The 21259-nt window shown below is 49.6% G+C and overlaps 1 protein-coding gene across 3 annotated transcripts in view; it reads left to right on the top strand.

The window, feature by feature from the left end:
- The window catches only part of GRIK5 (glutamate ionotropic receptor kainate type subunit 5), a 53546-nt gene that overhangs the window by 9235 nt on the left and 23052 nt on the right, over nucleotides 1-21259 (top strand). For 2 of the 3 annotated variants that reach the window (XM_036896471.2, XM_036896472.2), the window contains exons 6-12: nucleotides 1062-1240; nucleotides 2666-2719; nucleotides 2820-2981; nucleotides 4525-4677; nucleotides 5016-5120; nucleotides 5229-5336; nucleotides 13432-13635. In XM_036896471.2, coding sequence (XP_036752366.2) covers nucleotides 1062-1240; nucleotides 2666-2719; nucleotides 2820-2981; nucleotides 4525-4677; nucleotides 5016-5120; nucleotides 5229-5336; nucleotides 13432-13635 — 965 coding nt within the window. The remainder of the gene's footprint in view (nucleotides 1-1061; nucleotides 1241-2665; nucleotides 2720-2819; nucleotides 2982-4524; nucleotides 4678-5015; nucleotides 5121-5228; nucleotides 5337-13431; nucleotides 13636-21259) is intronic. The other variant, XM_057493409.1, reaches the window with a different exon arrangement.

The following is a 21259-nucleotide window of genomic DNA, read 5'->3' as shown; positions in this document are numbered from 1 at the left end:
GTAATATATGATGCATTAGTGATGGTATATAACATAAGCATATAATATGTAATAAAGTACTAAGTATGTGATATAGTAGTAATTACAATATATAATACAGTGATAAGTATATAACATGTAATATAGTAGTAAGATATATGATGTAGTAATAACATGCAATAGAGTAATAAGTATGTGGTAACCCAGTAACAAGCAATAACATAATCTAGCAATAATGATTATAATATATAATATATTAATAATTCCTATGGACAAATAGAAGAGGATAAAGGGTATCAGGGGTGCTGGAGGCAAAGAGGGAGGGAGCTGTGTGGAGATTTGGGAAGAGTGTTCCACAGAGGGAACAGCCAGCACAAAGGCAGCAGGACAGGGGTGGGCGGGCGGGCCAGGGAGGGGAGATGGAGTGGGGCCTTAGGGGCTCTGAGGGCTTTGGCCTTCACGCTGAGTGAATGAGAAGCCGCTAGAGGGTTTGGAGCAGAGGAGGGACACGTGCTTTACATGGTTCTGGCTGCTGTGCAGTGATGGATTCTCAGAGACAAGTGTGGCTGTGGTAACAGGCAAGAGATGACAGAAGAAAAGTAATGGGGCCATGGCAGTCGTGGTGGTGTGGTGCCATGGGGTCTAATGTGTTTTGAAACTAGGGCTTAGGTGGATTGGATGTGGGTGTGAGAGAGGGAGAGGAGGCCAGGTCGACATCAAGGGTTTTGGCCTGCGTGACTGGCAGGCTGGAGCTTGTTCACCCACTCACGAGATTCGGTGGTTTGGGTAAGAAGAGCCGAGTGGTTTTGCACTGTCAGTCATCCCAGTGGGGTCAGAAAGGTGGCAGGAGTCAGGGGCCTGGATGTCAGGGAGGTCTAGCTTGGGATTTTCATTTGGGAGGACATGGGCCTCGGACCCCAGGCCGAGTACCAAGAGAGCCAACTGTGCTGTGGATAGCTGCCCCATCTCCTGAACATGCCCTGGTGCACTCGCTGCCTGCCCCATGCTGGGGAGAAGGAGGCAGTGTCTCCCCATGTCTGGGCAAATGGAGGGGCTCTAACCCATGCCAACCCTTCCCTCAGGCCTGCTGCGATTGGAGGAGCTGGTGCGTGGCTTTCTCATCTCCAAGGAGACACTGTCAGTGAGGATGCTGGATGACAGCCGGGACCCCACACCCCTGCTCAAGGAGATCCGTGATGACAAGGTGTCCACCATCATCATTGATGCCAACGCGTCCATCTCCCACCTCATCCTCCGTAAGGTGGGTACCCCTGTCTCTGATTCCCTACAGGGTCGGGACAGAAATGTGGTGACAGAGCAAATTACCCCCTGCCCACAGGCCTCAGTGGGCCCATGGGGCTATAGAGAACTGCTTCCTACATGCACATGATAACCTCAGCTCTCAGTCACTTCCCATTTGCACCCCTCATTGGATCCTGGATCCTTGTCACCTCCCCTCTCTGCATAGCTGCTGCCTCAGTGGGTTGCTGTGAGGGTTGATGAGTTAACAGTGGGGAATGCCTGGGACAGTGGCTGGCCCAGAGTAAAGCTGCTGACATGTGGGGAGCTCTCTGAGCTTTACTAAGTGCCTATTTGCTCTGTGTTGAGGCGCTCTGCATGTATTCTTTACCTGGGCTCCCACCCCACCCTGCAGTGCAGGTATGATCATTTTGTGGATGAGGAAGTTGGGGTTTCAGGGAGAACAGACTGGCTCAAGGGCACCCCAGCAGGGCCAGCACCAGGACCATCCCCTGTGGGCCTGCACATGCTGTCCACCAGCGGTCCATGTCCATTAATCATTGCTTCCCTGCTCTTAATTGCTCCTCATAATCTAATCTGTATTATTTATTTTTCTGTAGGTTTTTTTCTTTCTTTTTTTAAATTAAAACCTTATGTCATTGCTGATCATACCTTAGGGGAGAAGTGTGCACAGAAGCCATAAGGCTCCTGAGCAAGATGGCTTAGAGAAAAGATTTTGGACTTGGGAGGCAGACTGGCATGGGCTGGGGTCCCGGCCCCTCCTGTGCAAGCTGAGTGACCCTCTAGAAGGTGGAATGGGCTCTAACCACACAGTGACAGCTCCTGCCTCTCTGTGCCATTTAATGTTCTAACGACCACAGGGGGTCAGGGTTGGGCACTCATGGCAGGAAGAGCTCTTCCAGCTTATTTCTGCTTGAGGATGGTGAGAACGGAGGTTCAAGGCATGAATCTTAAGGTTCCAGTTGGCTGCCTTTTGCTGCAAGAGCCTTTGAAGAATGTATGGGGAGTTTATCTGTCTGCTGAGCAGACTGAGCCCTGCACATTGGCAGCCCAAACTTGGCTTTGGGGCAGCCAAGGTTAAGGTTGAGGTTGAGGTTGCTCTCCACTCCTGTCCCATTTCCAGGTGTCCCTTTGCCTGTTGGTCTCCAGAAGGCAGTCTTCTAACTGCCTTAAAGAGGGACACAGGCACTTGGGGGTGCCATTCTCTCCAACAAAGTCTTCATCCCACTTGGGGCACCGTGGTCTCCCCCTGCCCCCATGCGTCTCCTCCCTCCATCTGTCTCTGTCTGTGGTGTCTCTTACTGTGTTTTCCATGGTGTCTTCTGGCCAGGGCTGGCTCTAAATCTCTCTCCTCTCTATCTTCTCTCATGTCTGCTTATGGGTCTCCGCCTCTCACACCAACTCTTTGCCTCTCCACGTTCTCCAGGCCTCGGAGCTGGGCATGACCTCAGCGTTTTACAAGTACATCCTCACCACCATGGTGCGTACCTCTCCAGCCCCTCTGGCCCCCACTTCCCTCCCACAGCATCTGCCCCACGTGGCACCTAGCCGCAGGCCTCACCCCCACTTCTTGGTCTCAGGACTTCCCCATCCTGCACCTGGATGGGATCGTGGAGGACTCCTCCAACATCCTGGGCTTCTCCATGTTCAACACCTCGCATCCCTTCTACCCTGAGTTTGTGCGCAGCCTCAACATGTCCTGGAGGGAGAACTGTGAAGCCAGTACCTACCCGGGCCCCGCGGTGAGCATGTGCCCTTGTCCCTGGCACACAGACCCTTCCAGGGGCCCCTTCAAACCTTGGTCAGGTGGTGCTCAGAACCTGGTTTCCCAGTACCTGCCACATGGCCCCACGGTGTGGGCCCTGGGACAAGTCTGACCCATTTTCTTTCTATACCCTCCCCAGCCACACTACCTGCTCCAAGTGCCTCTGCTGCCCCAGCATACATGCACCTCAGGGCCTTTGCATGCACTCTTCCCCACTGCTTCACCTGCACTTCCTGAGAGAACCACTGACTTGCTTCCTCATTGCCAAGTCGTTGCTCAAATATCCCCTTGGTTGTAACACCAACCTTGGTCCCCCTATTTAAAAAATGGGGAACTCCCCACTATTTAGCTTCATCTAAGCCTATCTTGCTTAGATACAGATACAGATATACAGATTGTAAGTTCCATGAGGGCAGGGGTTTCTGTTTGTCTGGTTCACCATTGTATCTCCAGCATCTGAAACAGCCTGGCTCAGAGTAGGTATCTGATAATATATGTTGAATAAATGCAAACTTACAAAAAATGTATATTTATGTGTATTTGTTCACAGACATCTAATCATATACTAAGATACTGTGACACCCCTATCCTATGTGCTCAGAAATGCATATGGACATCGGGCTTTGCAGCTGGAAGTGGTGTGCATGCAGGGTCCTCACACCCATACACGGACAGAGGCACATTCGTATGCACCCCTATACCTGCCTACACTGTACAGATACTCACCTTCACACCAACCCAGCTAAGACGCTCTCAAGCACACACATGCAGACACCCTGTCCTCAACCACGGCTCTGGCCAATAGGTGTTGAGCACTTGCTGTGTGCTGGGTGCTGTTTTGTGCTCTGCATTACATGCATTACCTCGCTTGGTCCCCATACTAGCACTCAGAGGCAGAGATTTTGATGATCCCCATTTTACAGGGCAGGGAACTAAAGTTTAGAGAGAGGTGGGGACTTGGCCCTTTATAGGAAATATGAGAGCTGGGCCACCAGCTTGGAGCTGCCTGCCTCCCAGGCCCAGGCTCACAGCCATTATGCTCTCCTGCCTCCTAGACCCCACACCCATGCTGTGTATGAACCAATGGGTACATTCATCCAGCCCCACCCACGTAAACCTGCCCCAGGCACACTGAGATGGGCTGTGGCCATCCTCCCCAGCCTGCATCAACCACACAGACACAGATTCCCAGGCACAACCTCAGGCCCACAAACATCCCCCCGTGGGGGTGACACAGCTCGCTGTCCAGGTAAATCCTCCCAGATATGCCCTTTCCTAAGCAGACACATGGCCGTGTGCCTTCAGGAAGAGCTGCTCCCACAAAAGCACGGACAGCATGCACATCTGTCCCAGTGTCACCCACGTTCCCCAGGAAAGACACCCAGAGACCGTTTCACCACTGACCTGCATGGAAAGAGGAGTTGTCTGAGGTCTTGGGGTAGTACCAGAGGGGCTTCAGGGCTCCCCTGGCTATGTTGCCTCTTTCTCATCCTGCCCCACCTCTGTTCCCCCAACCACAGCTGTCAGCTGCCCTGATGTTTGACGCCGTGCATGTGGTGGTGAGTGCCGTCCGGGAGCTGAACCGCAGCCAGGAGATTGGTGTGAAGCCGCTGGCCTGTACGTCGGCCAACATTTGGCCCCATGGGACCAGCCTCATGAACTATCTGCGCATGGTGAGCTGGGATTGGGCCGGGCAGAGGGGTCAGGGCAGCCTACCTCAGGCGGGGGCACTCACTGTGTCCACCCTGCGGCCCCTCTGCCCTCTCCCCTCACCTCCAACCTCACCCACCCACCCCCTCCTGCTGTCTATGGGCCTCTTCTGGTCTTCCTCTGCCCACTGCTGCTTTATTCTATCTCCCTTCTTTTGGTGGTGTGCTGTATGGTCCTTCCTGGTCCCTTTCCCTCTCTCTTGTCCCCTCCATCTCTGTCTCTCCTCCCCTGGGTCTCTCCCACCCATCTCTCTGGGCCCCTCTATGCCACCCTTCCCTCTGCCCGCCTCCCGCCCTGCTAGGTAGAGTATGACGGGCTGACTGGGCGGGTCGAGTTCAACAGCAAAGGGCAGAGGACCAACTACACTCTGCGCATCCTAGAGAAGTCCCGGCAGGGCCACCGTGAGGTGAGCAGGCCCAGGGTGACACCAGAGCCGTGACAGGGTGGGGGCAGGCCCAGCGGGCTGAGACATCTTCAGGCTTGGCCTGCACTGACAGCACCCTTTCTGCCCCAGATCGGGGTATGGTACTCTAACCGGACCCTGGCCATGAACGCCACCACCCTGGACATCAACCTTTCACAGACACTGGCCAACAAGACTCTGGTGGTCACAACCATCTTGGTGAGTGTCCCTTGCAGTGGGTAGGCCATAGGTGAAAGGGCTTTTCCCAAGTGGTGCCCCAGCACAGTCCTAGTGAAGAGGAGGGATGCCTTGGCTCATAAGCACACAGACCAGTGGGGGTTGTGGCTCACACACCCAGCAACTCCTGACTGTAGCCATGGCACCACCAACCTAATTGCTGTGGGAGCTGGAGAGGGCACAGACTCTGCCATCAGAGCCAGGTCCAGTGCCAGGCTCTGCCAGTCGGCCATCGCACAGTGGGAATGGGAATGACCAGGGTTAGGAGGATTCCATGAGGCGGTTCAGAATGCCTCGCACATGTCAGGCCCATGGCAGGTCCCTGTAAATCATAATCACACTTGCCAACTGAGTGTGTTACCACGTCCCAACTTGTTTAGTATCCATCTTGAAGATGTGGAAACCAGGGCTCAGAGAGGTGAAGCAGTTTGCTCCAGGTCACACAGCACAAGCAAGGCTAAGCCACGACAGAAGCCACATTCTGAGGCTCCAGAGCCCAAGTCTTAACCACTGTGCTCTGAATATTTAGTCCTGTCATCTTTGAGCACCAGCCAAGGGCATCATCCGTTAGCCCTGGGGTGCTGCTCCTGCATTTTACCAGATCAGAGACCAGGGAGCCTTGTCAAGGAATATTTATCTCATACACCCTCCCATTCTGCATCAGGCATGGTGCTCAGCTCTTTTCAGGCCTCAGTCTTTAAATTTCTCAGTTGCTCTGTGAAGTTCATCTTATTTTCCTCATTTTGAAGGTTAGGAAACAGGTCACAGGGCAAGTCCCTGCTGGAGCTGAGTGACATGCTCCGAGCCAGTGCCCTCTCCCCTGCACCCTGCTGCCTCTACCAGGCATGGTGGGTTACTGGGAGGTCAGGGAGGGGTGACCCACAGGCCCTGGTGAGCAGGAGGCTGCCCAGAGCAGCTGGGTCTGGAGGCAGGGCACGCCAGGCAGCCATGCTTTTCACTGCACCAAGTCCCTGGCCTGCTGGCATCATCTGTCTATGGGAGCCCCTCAGTAACAGCGAGCTGGGCTGAACTGTGAGCACTAAGGTTGAGAGGATTGCCGCAGGTTCCATGGGGTATCAGAGTCACCCTAAAGCAGCATGGTGCAGAGCTGTTCCCTCAGTCCCTAGGGAATTACTACCAGGGAGGGACAGATGGCCTGTAGGAAGCCAGACCCTTTGTAACAGCCTTACTGAGGACCCTGAAGGCCACAGGCCAGGCTGGCTGGGAGAAGTTGCACCTCCATGTGTGGGGGACTGTGGTCAGTCTCAGAGGCTTCCTGGGGAGGGAAGAAGTGGGTGTCCTAGGTGGGGCACAGAGGCAGCGGTCAGGGCGGCTGAGCCATGACCTTGGGGGCTTTGAATCTCTTTCTTCACTTGCCTCCCCTTCTTCCAAAGGCCCACAAGCCAATGCTATTTGCTTCCTGATGATCATTCTTCTTTTGATGGATTCATTTGTTCCACAAATACTTACTGAAGCTGTTGTGCTCCAGGCTTTACACAGATATGACACAGAAATAGTCATAGGTGGTCTTGTGATTTCCCTGCTCTTGGGTGGCACTCGAGGAGGGGATCCCAGTCTGATGGAGGAGACAGACCTGGACGTAGTCCTTCCAGCACAGGGTCATAAGGGACCTGTGTGCAAAGGAGGGACTGACTCAACTTTAGAAAGTTTAAGGAAGGCTTCATGGAGGAGGTGGCATTAGACAGAGCTTTAGAGGCTGTGTAGAAGTTGGGTGCACAGGGAGGGAGGGCATCCCAGGAAGAAGCCACACAGGAGCTTCAGGGGACACAGGGGACTCAGGAAGCATTTGCCAGATTGGACACGGGCAATGACATTGGTAGACATGCCTATCTGATTATCAACATTTTCTGACTTGTGTTTCTGGGCACTTGTGTGTCAGAAACTTAGGGATTCAGATGTGAGTCAAACTGGGTGGCTGGGGCAAGGTGAGTCAGGACCTGTCTTACTCCCTGCTCTGCCCCCAAGGCCTAGAGCGGTGCCTGATGCCTAGCAAGCACAGAGGGGTGGTGACAGAGGTGGCCCAGAGGCTGTGGAGCAGCAGGTGGGGAAGGGCCTCTGAAGGACTCAGTCATGCTTATCCTGTACATTGGGGAGGGTTGAGCAAGAAGGGGCAGCCCCCAGGTGTGGGGCCTGATGGACTGGGCCAAATGAGGGGGTCAGGCAGAGGTCTGAGATGGGCTGGGACGGGAGCTAGCTGTCCCTGGGGTGGGGCTCACTGGTCTGGAGCTGAAATGGGGGATGGTTGGCGCAAAGACTGACGGAGGCCCCGGGAGGAAGCTGGGGGTGCAAGAGAAGGCCAAAGGAGATGAGGCTGGGAGGGGCCTCCCCTCCTGGAGTGCTTTCTCAGGACGCTCATTGGTCCCCATGATTCCCTTCATCAGGCTGTGATGTCTCATCCTGCTCTTTGGTGACTCTGGGGTCAGACATACCTCCCTCCCCCTCCCTGGCTTTGCCTCCTCCCACTTAAGGTGTTCTAACTCCAGTTTCTAATCTTTCTGTAAAATGAGTCTAATAATTGCACCTTGCAGGGCTGTGGGAAGATTGCTTGGGAAAGGAGCCTGGAAGGCATGCTGACCGCATGTGCGTCCCTCCCCCTCTCCGGATCTCGCTTTCTTGATAAAATAATGACCATCATGGTGAACACTCAGCCCTGTGCCAAACCCTTTGCTTGTGTTACTCAGTCTTCATGGCAGCCTGGCACCTGGCACCTGTGACCCTCCCCCATTCCAACCATATTGTGGTTTTCATTTCCATTATTTCTCTGATGGTCAGGGCCAGTGACCACCTGTTGAAGTCTTTTCCTATGTAAAAGAAATTGGGATGTATGTCTTTTTATTGATCTGTTAAGTTCCTTATATAGTCTGGATTCAAGTCCTTTGTCAGATGTCTTCTCCTACTTTGTGGCTTGCCTTTTCCTTCTCAATGGTATCTTTTGATGAAAACATTTTTAATTTTGTTGAAGTCCACTTTTTCTTTTCCGTTATGATTAATGCTTTTAGAATTTCAAGGTCATGAAGATAGTCTCCTGTTTTCTAAAAACATAATCATTTTACCTTGTATGTTTAGATCTACAATGTACCCTGAATTGATTTCTATGTGTCATGTGAGGCAGGGGGTCAAAATATATTTTTTCCATGTGGATGTTTAATGGAGTAGCACTATTTATTAAAACAGTCATTCTTTCCCCTTCACCACAGTCGTACCTTTGTCATAAATCAAGTGTCCATTTATATGTGGATTTCCAAGCTCTTGATTCTGCTGTCAGTGTGTCTGTTTTTGCTCTGATACCACATTGTCTTAAACACCATACTTTTTCAATTAAGTGTTAATCTCTGGCAGGGTAAATCCTCCAGTTTTCATGATCTTCTTTAAGAGTGCTTTAGTTCTTCTTGACCATTTGCATTTCCATCTACATTTAAATATCAAACTAAAAAATTTTAATATTTAGTATTAAAATTTTTAAATTTAAAAAATTCATTACAATGGGGGAAGAACAGAAATTAATACAAACCTATTTAAAGTAGAATTCAAAGAGTATGTGGGAGTGAGGGGTAAAAAATCATTCCCTTTCCCTCTCTAGTCTCCCATTTTTTTCCCAGGGGCCATATCCTTCCAGAAATGTCTATGCATATACAAGCATGTCCCCACTTTTTCCTTCACAAAGAGTAGCATGTCATACACATTGTTCTGTAGCTTGTTCTTTTCCCTCTTTATTTATTTATTTTTATTTTGTTATCATTAATCTACAATTACATGAAGAACATTATGTTTACTAGGTTCCCCCCCTTCACCAAGTCCCCCCCACAAACCCCATTACAGTCACTGTCCATCAGCGTAGTAAGATGCTGTAGAATCACTACTTGTCTTCACTGTGTTGCACAGCCCTCCCCATGCCTCCCACCTACATTATACATGCTAATTGTAATGCCCCCTTTCTTTTTCCCCACCCTTGTCCCTCCCTTCCCACCCATCCTCCCCAATCCCTTTCCCTTTGGTAACTATTAGTCCATTCTTGGCTTCTGTGATTCTGCTACTGTTTTGTTCCTTCAGTTTTCCTTTGTTCTTATACTCCACATATGATTGAAATCATTTGGTACTTGTCTTTCTCCACCTGGCTTATTTCACTGAGCATAAGACCCTCTAGCTCCATCCATGTTGTTGCAAATGGTAGGATTTGTCTTCTTATGGCTGAATAATATTCCATTGTGTATATGTACCACATCTTCTTTATCCATTCATCTACTGATGGACACTTAGGTTGCCTCCATTTCTTGGCTATTGTAAATAGTGCTGCGATAAACATAGGGGTGCATCTGTCTTTTTCAAACTGGGCTCCTGTGTTCTTAAGGTAAATTCCTAGAAGTGGAATTCCTGGGTCAAATAGTATGTCTATTTTGAGCTTTTTGAGGAACCTCCATACTGCTTTCCACAATGATTGAACTAATTTACATTCCCACCAGCAGTGTAGGAGGGTACCCCTTTCTCCACAACCTCGCCAACATTTGTTGTTGTTTGTCTTTTGGATGGTGGCGATCCTTACTGGTGTGAGGTGATATCTCCTTGTGGTTTTAATTTGCATTTCTCTGATGACTAGCTATGTGGAGCATCTTTTCATGTGTCTGTTGGCCATCTGAATTTCTTCTTTGGAGAACTGTCTGTTCAGCTCCTCTGCCCATTTTTTAATTGGATTATTTGCTTTTTGTTTGTTGACGTGCGTGAGCTCTTTATATATTTTGGATGTCAAGCCTTTATCGGATCTGTCATTTATGAATATATTCTCCCATACTGTAGGGTACCTTTTTGTTCTATTGATGGTGTCCTTTGCTGTAGAGAAGCTTTTCAGCTTGATATAGTCCCACTTGTTCATTTTTGCTTTTGTTTCCCTTGCCTGGGGAGATATGTTCATGAAGAAGTCACTCATGTTTATGTCCAAGAGATTTTTACCTATGTTTTTTTCTAGGAGTTTTATGGTTTCATGACTTACATTCAGGTCTTTGATCCATTTTGAATTTACTTTTGTGTATGGGGTTAGACAGTGATCCAGTTTCATTCTCTTACATGTAGCTGTCCAGTTCTGCCAGCACCATCTGTTGAAGAGACTGTCATTTCCCCATTGTATGTCCATGGCTCCTTTATCAAATATTAATTGACCGTATATGTTTGGGTTAATGTCTGGAGTCTCTATTCTGTTCCACTGGTCTGTGGCTCTGTTCTTGTGCCAGTACCAAATTGTTTTGACAACTGTGGCTTTGTAGTAGAGCTTGAAGTTGGGGAGCGAGATCCCCCCCACTTTATACTTCCTTCTCCGGATTGCTTTGGCTATTTGGGGTCTTTGGTGTTTCCATATGAATTTTTGAACTATTTGTTCCAGTTCGTTGTTGGTAATTTGATAGGGATTGCATCAAATCTGTATATTGCTTTGGGCAGGATGGCCATTTTGACGATATTAATTCTTCCTAGCCAAGAGCATAGGATGAGTTTCCATTTTCTAGCGTCCTCTTTAATTTCTCTTAAGAGTGTCTTGTAGTTTTCAGGGTATAGGTCTTTCACTTACTTGGTTAGGTTTATTCCTAGGTATTTTATTCTTTTTGATGCAATTGTGAATGGAATTGTTTTCCTGATTTCTCTTTCTATTAGTTCATTGTTAGTGTATAGGAAAGCCACAGATTTCTGTGTGTTAATTTTGTATCCTGCAACTTTGCTGTATTCCAATATCAGTTCTAGTAGTTTTGGGGTGGAGTCTGCTTTTTTCTCTTAACATATCTGATAGAACTTATTTTAGTAGTTGCCTGGGATTCTTTGACAACATCAGTAATCTTTTAACCTGTCCCAAATTAGGCTGTTTCAGCCCTTGTTCTGCTACAGGGCCCTGCTGCCATTCCTCTTTCGGACCTATGTTTTGTGTTCAGGTGCACAGCCATCTGTAGGATGAGCTCTCAGAATCAGACTCAGCAACAGCCCACTGTCTGTCTGCAATGCTGCCACGAAGGATTTGCTTCCAAGTCTGAAAGCCCTTAAGGCTCTCCATTCTGATGGTGTGTGGCTCCCAGTTGAGTTCCAGATCATTGTTTTCTGAGCTTGAGTTCTATTTATAGGCCTCAGTCTCATTTTCTGGCCTCACAGCTCAAACCCTGATCCTGATGCCTTGAACCCAAATCCACAATCCATGTACCTCAATCTTGAATTTGTAGATCACTTGGCCTAGTGGAAGGAACAAGGGTTTCAGAATGCAGAGCAACTGGGTTTTGTATCCCAGCTCTGCCCCATCTCCCCTTCTCACTACCCTGCTTCAGCTGTGTGGCCTTGGACAAGATATTTGACCTCCCTGAGCTTCAGTTTCCTGCTTTGTATGTCAGGAGAGATGTGGGAGAGCCTTCCAGCACTAATGCTGGTGCTAGTCTAGAGAATTATTGATTTCTGATTCTCCAGCTCTGACACCTGGCCTGGGTGCCCTGTCTCTGTGTCTGGCTTCTCCCGTGTGGCTCTTGTTCTGTGCAGTTGTGTTCAGACAGGGCTTATGACCAGAGTTTTGGAATCACACCTACTTGTCCATCTCAGCCACTTACTACTTCACTTGTTGGGACCTCAGTGTCCTCATATCTAAAGCAGAGGTAATAATACCAACCTCCCACACTGACAGAATAGCTGCCCACACACAGCAAGCCCACAAGAGATGCTAGCTGCCGCCGCTATTATTAGTACAATCTCACATTCCTACTCCCAGGTCTGCGGTTCTGGGTTTGGAAAGGCAACTTGGCAGAGAGAGAAAAGTACTAACTTCCCTCCATCCCATCACCCTCAGCAATGGGGCTTCATGGGGTCCAGGAATCCAGAGCCGTATAGGATGTGGCCTCATAGTATCTATTGTTGTGTGACAAACCACTGTACTTGACCTCTGTGAACCTCAGTTTCCACTGTATAAAATGTGTCTAATAATACCTCCTGTGTAAGGTCACTGTGAGGAGTGAAAGTGAGGTAACCGAGGGCACACACAGTGCGGGCTGGTACTCAGCAGATACTTGATGCCTGGTCACCATATGCCATTATTGCCGAAGCTCTTCTGGCTACTTCCTAACTCCTTTTATTCCTAAGTCCCAAGTGACAAAGTACAAATATCCATTTAGACAATAACCATATCAAGTGAAGCTTCCATTTTGTTACCATCATCTTCATTTGCCTCATCTTAAACCTAAGCTTTCTCTGCTTTTGTGCTTCTGTGGCCTAATGGGGGTCAGTGAAGTCTGCTGGAAGCCCTCAGGAATAAGCATCAGCATTGCAAAGCAGCTATCAGCCAGAAAGCACAAACTCTCAGGTCTTTGTTTAGCCCACAAAGCATTAAAAAAAAAAAAGGTATTAAATTGTTGCTAGCCTTACAATCAGGAGATATTTACAAAACAACCTTGGTTTCCAAAAGCTCTTAACATTGGACCTTTTGGTATCTCAGGCCTGCTTTCCTCATGGCGGTATCAGGCTGAAGCTAAATCCTGGTAGGGCAGACCCTCTTTGAGCCATTGCTGGCTCATGGAGTCAGTTCAGTGGGTTTCTACTGGTCATGTAAAAAATATGAAATACAGCAGACCAAAAAATATCAGGCTGTATCGCCCATAGTCACTAAAGGCTTTGTGGAACTGAGCCTCATGATGTGCATGTGTGTGCACGTGCAACTTGGTTTGTGAAATTTGTAAAATGTATCTCTTACAGTGGGTCATAGTCCAAACTTTGAAAGACTCTCTTCCAGTTGGGCACAATCTCTTGATTCACTCTTAGATTACCTGTTTCCCTCATAGGCATTTAAGTTTGAGACGATTAAACATCAGGTTGGCTGGTGGAGATTAAAGTGGCTCCTTATGATCCGCTAGGGGTGGGCAGTGGCTCTGTGCTTTCTTTCTGGCCCATCCCTGACTCCAAGCACTTACAAGAAAGGAATGTGTGCAATGACTCCATCATCCCCACTCTGCAAGCAGATTCCTGATCTAGCTGCCCCGCCTGGGCTCTGGATTTTTGACCCAGCCCCTGGTGCCCAGTCTCTGACCCCTCTTCTTTCCTCCTTCCTCAGGAGAACCCGTACGTCATGCGCCGGCCCAACTTCCAGGCCCTGTCGGGGAACGAGCGCTTTGAAGGCTTCTGCGTGGATATGCTGCGGGAGCTGGCCGAGCTGCTGCGCTTCCGCTACCGCCTGCGGCTGGTGGAGGACGGGTTGTATGGGGCACCCGAGCCCAATGGCTCCTGGACAGGCATGGTTGGCGAGCTCATCAACCGGGTATGGCTGGACTGAGGCTGGGGAAGGGGCCATGGCCTAGGCGTGTGGGGAGGGCAGGCCAGTGGGCAGCCAGTGGAACCTCTGAACTAGTCTAACAGAGTAAGAGGAGTAAGTCACTGAGGGCTCCTCACACCAACCATGCCCATGGTACGCTGTGTACCTGTTGTGCCTGGTGAGCACCGTGGGGTAGGCAAGTAGGGACAAGAGGTGATGCATCACCTCCTGGGTCCTGCTTTGCCAGATACTCCCCTCATGTCACTTTGGCTTAGTGTGCAAAGATTCGTTGAGTGAATGAAAGACGTGGAGTAGGGAGTTGGGCAAAGGCCAAGGAGGTCGAGGGAGGCTCTCTGTAGGAGGCAGGATCAGGCCAGGAGGACAAGGATGGTGCCTCATTTGTGTGAGATGCCTGTACCTGCCAGGAGAGCCTGGCACATTACAGACATCAAGGCTGCCTGCTGAACTCACTAGTCCACTCATTCAGCAGGTGTTTATTGAGCATTTATTATGTGCTTTGTACCATGCTGGGCTCAGGATATAGTGGACATGGACCCTGCCCCCAAGAGCTTAGGGTCACCTTATGGTGCAGAAAAGCAAATGACTATGAGACAGAGCCACTGGGGTTGTGATGTGAGAAACTCAGAGGAGGGACCTAGAGGAGGCTCCTGACCCAGCCAGGCATCCAAGGAGGGCTTCCCAGAAGAGATGCCATCCATAGGGTGTGAAGAATTCAGCAAGGTGAAGAGGATATGGCAGTTGGGGAATGTGTTCAGAGCAAAAGAAATGGCATTTACAAATGGGGGGCAGGGCAAAAGGGAGTGGGTCACAATGGAAGAGCCAGCCTGGACCTGAGCGTGGGCAGGTTTGGATGCAGATGAGGAGAGAGAGAAGCAGGGGCATGGGAGGTGGCAGCTGAGGGTGCTGCAGCAAGAATATTCTGGAGTTAGGCCACCCTGGGTTTGAATTCTTAGGTGAGTTGTTTCTCTTTCTTGAACCTTGGTTTCTCCCTCTCTACCATGGGGTAGTGATGCCTTAAGGGTCTAGTGTGGGTTACAGACTATGGGTATAGTGAAGGTTACAGGAAAGAGGGACAGATTGCTTGTCAGAGAGGGGGACCCGATATGTAGTTCCTCTTTATTGCAGACATAAGAAACCATGTGGGCAGTGGCCCAGAGGCAGGACTGTGCCACAGGAGACAAACAGGCCCCTGGCTTGGGCACACCCAGGGCAGGGGTCCGTAGCTGAGCAGTCAGAGTGGCCTTGACATGGGACTTGGCTGAGGGTATAAGGGATTCTCACTCTCCTATCTCTCCATTCCCAGAATTCACTATATCCAAGCTGCTGAATGTCAGCAGGGTAGACTCAAGAAGGCCACTTTATCCCTTAGGACCTGATTTTCAGATGTTGTTTTGACTGCAGAAACTTTTTCCCAACTGAAAGTGCCCTCAGAACCCTGGACAAAGCACAGCGGCTCTGGTGGAGGCAGAGGTGGGGGTGTCCCCAGGGTCCTGGGGACTAGGTCTCCCCAACCCCATCCCATAGGCAGGCCTGAGGCACTGTCCCTCAGCTGCCAGCCAGTTTGAAAGCTGCTGTCCCGGGTGGGCTTGAAGTGTCAGAATCTGGAACCTGAGGAGACAGCAAGTGAGGAGAGCTGGTGGCCTGGTGCCCACCCCACTGGCCGGCTTCACCAGGACCTCCATTTCCATGGCCTGGTCCTTAGTCTCAGAGCTTAGAACTTTTTGTTCATCAGGGCCCCCAGAAATAAGCAGACTCCAGGAGAATACCCCCCAAATAAAGTCATTATAAACTGGATGCCAGTTTATTCATCTACAAAATAGTGGAATGGGCCCATTTACAGCCATGTGATCCGGGCAGATCTTAGGCCCAGTGCCCCGGGCCTTCCCAGCAGGAGCAGAGAGGCTTTGGTACAGTGGTCGCGGGGGTGGGCATCGTGCAGTGGCAGAAGCTTTTCTGATGGGTTGCTACAACTGTGGTCCTGAGTCCTATTTGAATCTTGACTCCACTGCACACTAGTGGTATAACCTTGGGCAAGTTACTCAACCTCCCTGTAATGCCATTTCTTCAACTGTAAAACTGGGGAAATAACAGCCACGAGCATGGAGGGCTGTCATGAGCCGAGTTACTCTAGGGGCTTAGAACAGGGCCTAACAGGTAGTGAGTGCTGCATGCATGGGCTCCTCATTTATTGTTAATATGGCTCCTGTTGGCATGGCCAACACAAACATACATTTGTGTGTTTGTCTGTTCTCCAGCCAGTTAGCATTTATTGAGTGCCTATTCTATACCCCCTGGGGATACTGTGGCCAGGCATGGCCTTGCCGCTACTGAGTAGGTTAAAGTTTGGCCTTCAGCAGGGGGTGTTGCGCCCCCAAAGTTTTTGAGCTGGCTCAACTGAGGAAATGGAATCAGTGGGCTGGAGGCAGCAGGGCCTGCAGGGTGAGCAGCAGGGAGGTAAGGGCTGGGCAGAGATGGAGATGAGGCAAGCCTGGCGAGCGTCAGGGCTTGGTGACTGCCTGGGGTGGGGTTGCAGGAGGGAGGCTTGGGCAGCTGGGCAATGGCGATGACATTTCAGGAGAGAACATTGGAGGAAGAGCAGGATGGGAGCACACAGGATGGGCAGTGTTTGGCCTTGCTGAGAGGCTCAGCTGCCTGCTGTGGGTTGGCCAAGCAGGCTGAGCTTCTTGCAGATCTTCACCACCATCCACACAGCAGGGGCAGCTGCTGTTTGTTGACTTCACACCACGTGCCAGGAACTTTTCAAGAGTTACTTAATTCTCCTAACCATCTTTCAAGGCCCAGAGGCTCTCTGCTCTCCTGCTGATGCTGGATCTGGGACTCAGCAGCATCCCAGCAGGCACCTGGGAGCCTGGCATGTTCAGGATAATGCTCACCCACACCAAGCCAGGCCTTTGTCCAAGCTTTCTAAACTTGTGTCACTCTTTGACTCCTGGCTACCCCATGAGGAGGGCCTGCTATTAGCCTAGTCTTCTCTAATGGAGAGTAAGGCACCAGGGAACCATGTCCAGGCCACATGGCTAGGGACTGACAGGGCCAGGACTGGCACCCAAAAGGCTGGCTCAGAACTGATGAGTGATTTCCAGATGGAAGATAGCCCGGGACACCAGCATCCCCTCAGTCACCCCCTGGTTAGGTGCAGGGCTCATCCGTGGGTCTTGTATTAAGGTCCCTTTATTCCACCCAGTGGCCACTGGTGGGATTGGCTTTCTCCCTGCCATCATGGTGTGAATTGAGGCCCGGGCCCCTCTCACTGGCCTCCTGGCTTCTCTTATGTTCTCCAGTTTGTCCTCCAGGAGGGTCTTTCTGTGGTACAAGTCTGACCTGTCACTCATATGCTTTAGCCACAGGGCCCCAGGACCCTCAGGATAAAATCCGCACCTTCTTGCCCAGTTCTTAAGGGCAGAGCAGATATCTTAGGTCAGGATCACAGGACACAGATTGAGATAGAGGTTAACAGGCACAGGGTTTGTTGTGTGCCCTTGGAAACCAGCCCTGTGAGGGGGTGAAGGAGCAGACCTGGGCAGAGGAAGGAGTTGAGTAGCAGAACAGTCATGGCTGGGCCTCAGCTGTGCCCCAGGCAGCTCTGGAGCTGGGGAGGTCATCAGAGACATCCCGCTGAGGAAAGGGGGGTGGCCTTTATATGCCCCACTGACATGTTATTGGAGAGGGCTGTCCTTAGGGAGGATCAGGACACTGGACCGCACAGCTCTTCCATCTACAGAGCCAAGAACAGTCAGCCACCAGCACCCTCAGTAGCTGGGGCAATAAGTGCCTGGTCCTGAAGGAGGGTCTGTGTGGCATCTGCTACGGTCATGAGCTGGTGAGGAGTCAGGCAGACCTCGCTTCAGGTTGCCTGTGTTCCTAGTGATCCCTGGCAAGCCACTTCATCTCTCCGAATACAATTTCCCCTCTTGAAATGGAGATGATATATTATCTCCCTCACAGAGTTTTGTGGGAAGTGGGTGAGGGAGATTGTAAGGTCCCAGAGCAGAGCCCAGGTCGTGGGAGCCTTGTGGGTGAGGAGTTTGGATGTGATTTTTTATTGTGTGTGAAGCCACTGGAAGGATTTAAGCAGGGAATATGCTATAATGTAATTTGTAATTTCTTCTTTTAGTGAGGTGAAATTCATGTACCAAAATTAGCCATTTTAAAGCATTTAGTATATTCATAATGTGCAACCATCACCTCTGTCTAGTTCCAAAAACATGTTTATGACCCCAAAAGAAAACCCCCTACCCATTAAGCAGTCAATCTCCATTCCCTCTTCCCCAGCTCCTGGCAACCGCCAGTCTGTTCTCTGTCTCATGGATTTACTTATTCTAGATATTTCATATAAATGGAATTATCTAATATGTGGCCTTTTGTTTCAGGCTTCTTTCACTCAGTGTAATGTGTTTGAGGTTCATCCACATTGCAGCATGGACTAGCACTTCATTCCTTGCTGGGGCTGAATAATATCCCCCTGTATGGATATACCACCTTGATTAATTTTTAAGTCACTTAAAAATGATTACTCTGGCTGCTCTCTTGAGAAATAACTGTAGTGGGGCAAGAGTAGAAACAGGGTGGTCCATTTAGAAAGCCATTGGGTTCAGAAGAGAGAAGAGACTGGCTTGCGCTTGAGTGCTGGCTGTATCAGGTGTGCCTCCAGAGCACATGTGCACAGGAGGGAGAGAGGAAGCAAGGGTGACTTCAGGGTTTGGCCTGAGCAGCTGGGTGAAAGGTGAGGCCAGTTTCTACCATGGGGAGGACATGGGAGGAGCAGTTTGGTGGGGTTCGGGAAATAGTTTATCTCCCGGCATGGATTGTTTGAGATGCCTTATTTGAAATTCAAGTGGAAAAATATAAATTTCACTGTGCAGCTGAGCATGCATTATTTAACTCATCCCCTATTTGGGTGGTTTCCAGTTTTTTCTAGTATAGACAATGCTGCTGTCAACAGGGCCTATGGATATGTGGGCAGGTTCCTGAGGGATAACTTCCAAGCCGTAGAAACTCTGGGTCAAAGAGTATGAATGTTTTTTAAGTATACACTGCCAAATGGCTGTTCAAAAAGGTTCCACCAATTTATATTCCCACCAAAAGTACATGAGAATGTCAGATTTCCCACACTCTTGCCAACAATGGGTATTATCAATCTTCTAAAGAAATCTTTGCCAGTCTGGAGGCCAAAAGTAATATCTTATTGTTTTAACCTAAACAGAAAGTTACATGGCTGCATATTAATCCCCATGTGAATGCGCTGTAGTTTATTGAAGCATTTTTTTGTACTTGGCTGTTTCTAGGTATTTTTGTTTGTGCTGTTACAAACTATGATAAACATCTTTATGCACACAAGTTTTGCCTGCATTGCAGCTGCTTGGGAATGAACGCCTGGGTGGAAGGGGAAGACTCTTTCTATGGCTTTTCTTATATGTTGTTGAACTGCTTTCCAGAAGGACTACACCAGTTTCTATACAGCCTCTTTTGCAACACTGGAAGTTCTGATTGGCTTTTAGATACTTGGACAACTTCCTGTCATTTTTATAGATGGTGAATCATTTTGATTTTTCCTGCTTTGCCTGGTGGACCACAGTGGTGCTTATGTGGTCAGGTGATAGATGGAGTCTGAACCCAAGTTCAACTCAGAATGAGCCTGATAGGTCTGTGTTTTTACCAGGTCCTGTTTATATAATTGGAATAGACATACACGGCAGCTGGCAGAATCGTACACTGGCTCACTGATCCAGGGAGTCAGGGCCCTAATGGTAGAAAGAGCCAATGGAAGCCTCTAGGATTTCCCATCTTTCCCAGGATAGTAATTCAAAAGCAATTCTACATCTTACAGGGAAATTGTGGAGATTGGTGCTGCCATTAACAGCTTCAAAGGTGCATGGGTAGTGATCGCATTCCCATCCAACTGGCCTGTTTGGCCCGCGCAGAAGGTGGCTGGGTCTTGGAGAAGTACTGTGGATTACTGTGAACATCATCAGGTGGTGACTCTGATTGCAGTTGGTGGCCCAAAATATCTTTACTAGAACAACTCAACGCAGCCCTTGGCAGCTGGTGTGAGCTGCTGACCAAGTGCTTTTTGCTCCATTCCGCTTTTCGCAGACCACCAGCAGCCAGCAGCCTTGCCTCAGGGCAACATCAGTTCTCTGGCTTCCTGTCATCATATGGGCCACAGAGAACTCGATCTCATTAGCCCACACACCCTGGTCCACTCCACTGGCAACACCGTGCCGATCAGATCTCATGAGCGGGAAGCAGCATTTCGTAAGGGGGTTGCATTTAGTAAACAGTAGCAAGTAACGCTGTTGCTGATACCGGTCACTCGGGGTCCAACTGGGAGACAAAAACACCATCAGTTACTTGGACAGAATCACTCAGCTGTTTGAACAGAGAATTGGATAGAAAGAATTGTTAACTGTATGTAAAGTTGTTGACCAGCTAACCGAGAAACTGAAAAGAGATCATGGAGGTAGCCGCTGCAGGAAGCAGCCACCACCCAAAGGTTGAGGGGACGAGGGAAGAAGTTTGAAAGATTAGAACTTAGAAATCCAGGTAAGGGGCCCAGTGGAGCTGAAACTCAGAGGAGAAGGTACTATTTGTCTGGTACCGGTGACAACTGATGGGATTTTTTTGGATTTGGGCAGCAACTTACAACTGGGTATAAGTTGTGTGTACTACTTGAGTCTGTTTACTGAGCAACCCATGAGGCTTTTCATTTTGAAGAGGCCCAGAGCACTCAAAGTCTGTGCAGCAAGTTCCCACGGCCTGCAGGCTGGTCAGCTCCCTGGGCCTGATGACCCAGCAGCTCAGGGCTGTGCCGAGTGTTGGGGACAAATAGGGATGCAGGCAGCAAGAGACCTCTAGGGTTTTGGAGTAGATCATGTTCTCTTCTGCAGATAACTACCCTTTTCAGAAACCATTCATTACTGGGCCTTCCTAGAGAACCAACACCTACCTGTGGACTGAAGTGACCACGTAGCCTGAGTACTCACTGACTGGACATTGTCTTTTCTGCATTAGTCTGTATCTTGCCAGGAGATAAGCTGTGCCAGATATTGAATTAAGAGAATTATTTACTAGGAATAAAGTTGTTAAACTAGGTAACTGAGAGGACAGAAGTTGAACACCAAAGCAGGGATGAGAAAACTTTCTCTATAAAAGGCCTGATAGTAAATATTTTTGGCTTTTGGACCATAATGTCAACTACTCAACCTTTGTTGTATGGAAAGCAGTCATGGTACCTAAACATCCAGGCATGGCTGTGTTCCAATAAAGCTTTATTTACAAAGTCAGGCAGATGGGCTGGACTTGGCCTGAGGGCCATAGTTTGCACTGCCTTGCTCTCAGGTGTCATCAAGGTAGCATGGGTGCCTAGTTCTGAAGGAACAAAGGGAAAAGCTGAAGCTACAGAAACTTAGGGGAAAGGCTCTGAGGGGCTGAAACCCAATCCCTGAGGAGGGGGGTGCTCGCTGGCTGGCACTGCTGTCCCCCGGAGGGGCTTAGTGAGGCCAGTTCTGTAAGTGCCGGGAAGCTGCAAAGTGGAGCCACCTGCCGCACCAGGGAGGAACCGCTGCTTTGCCACCGGGAAGGAGCAGGC

Source organism: Manis pentadactyla, chromosome 15 (assembly GCF_030020395.1).
Source record: "Manis pentadactyla isolate mManPen7 chromosome 15, mManPen7.hap1, whole genome shotgun sequence".
Classification (NCBI taxonomy): Eukaryota; Metazoa; Chordata; class Mammalia; order Pholidota; family Manidae; genus Manis; species Manis pentadactyla.
Note: the sequence above shows the minus strand (reverse complement) of the source record. Positions and strands in the feature narration are given on the sequence as shown.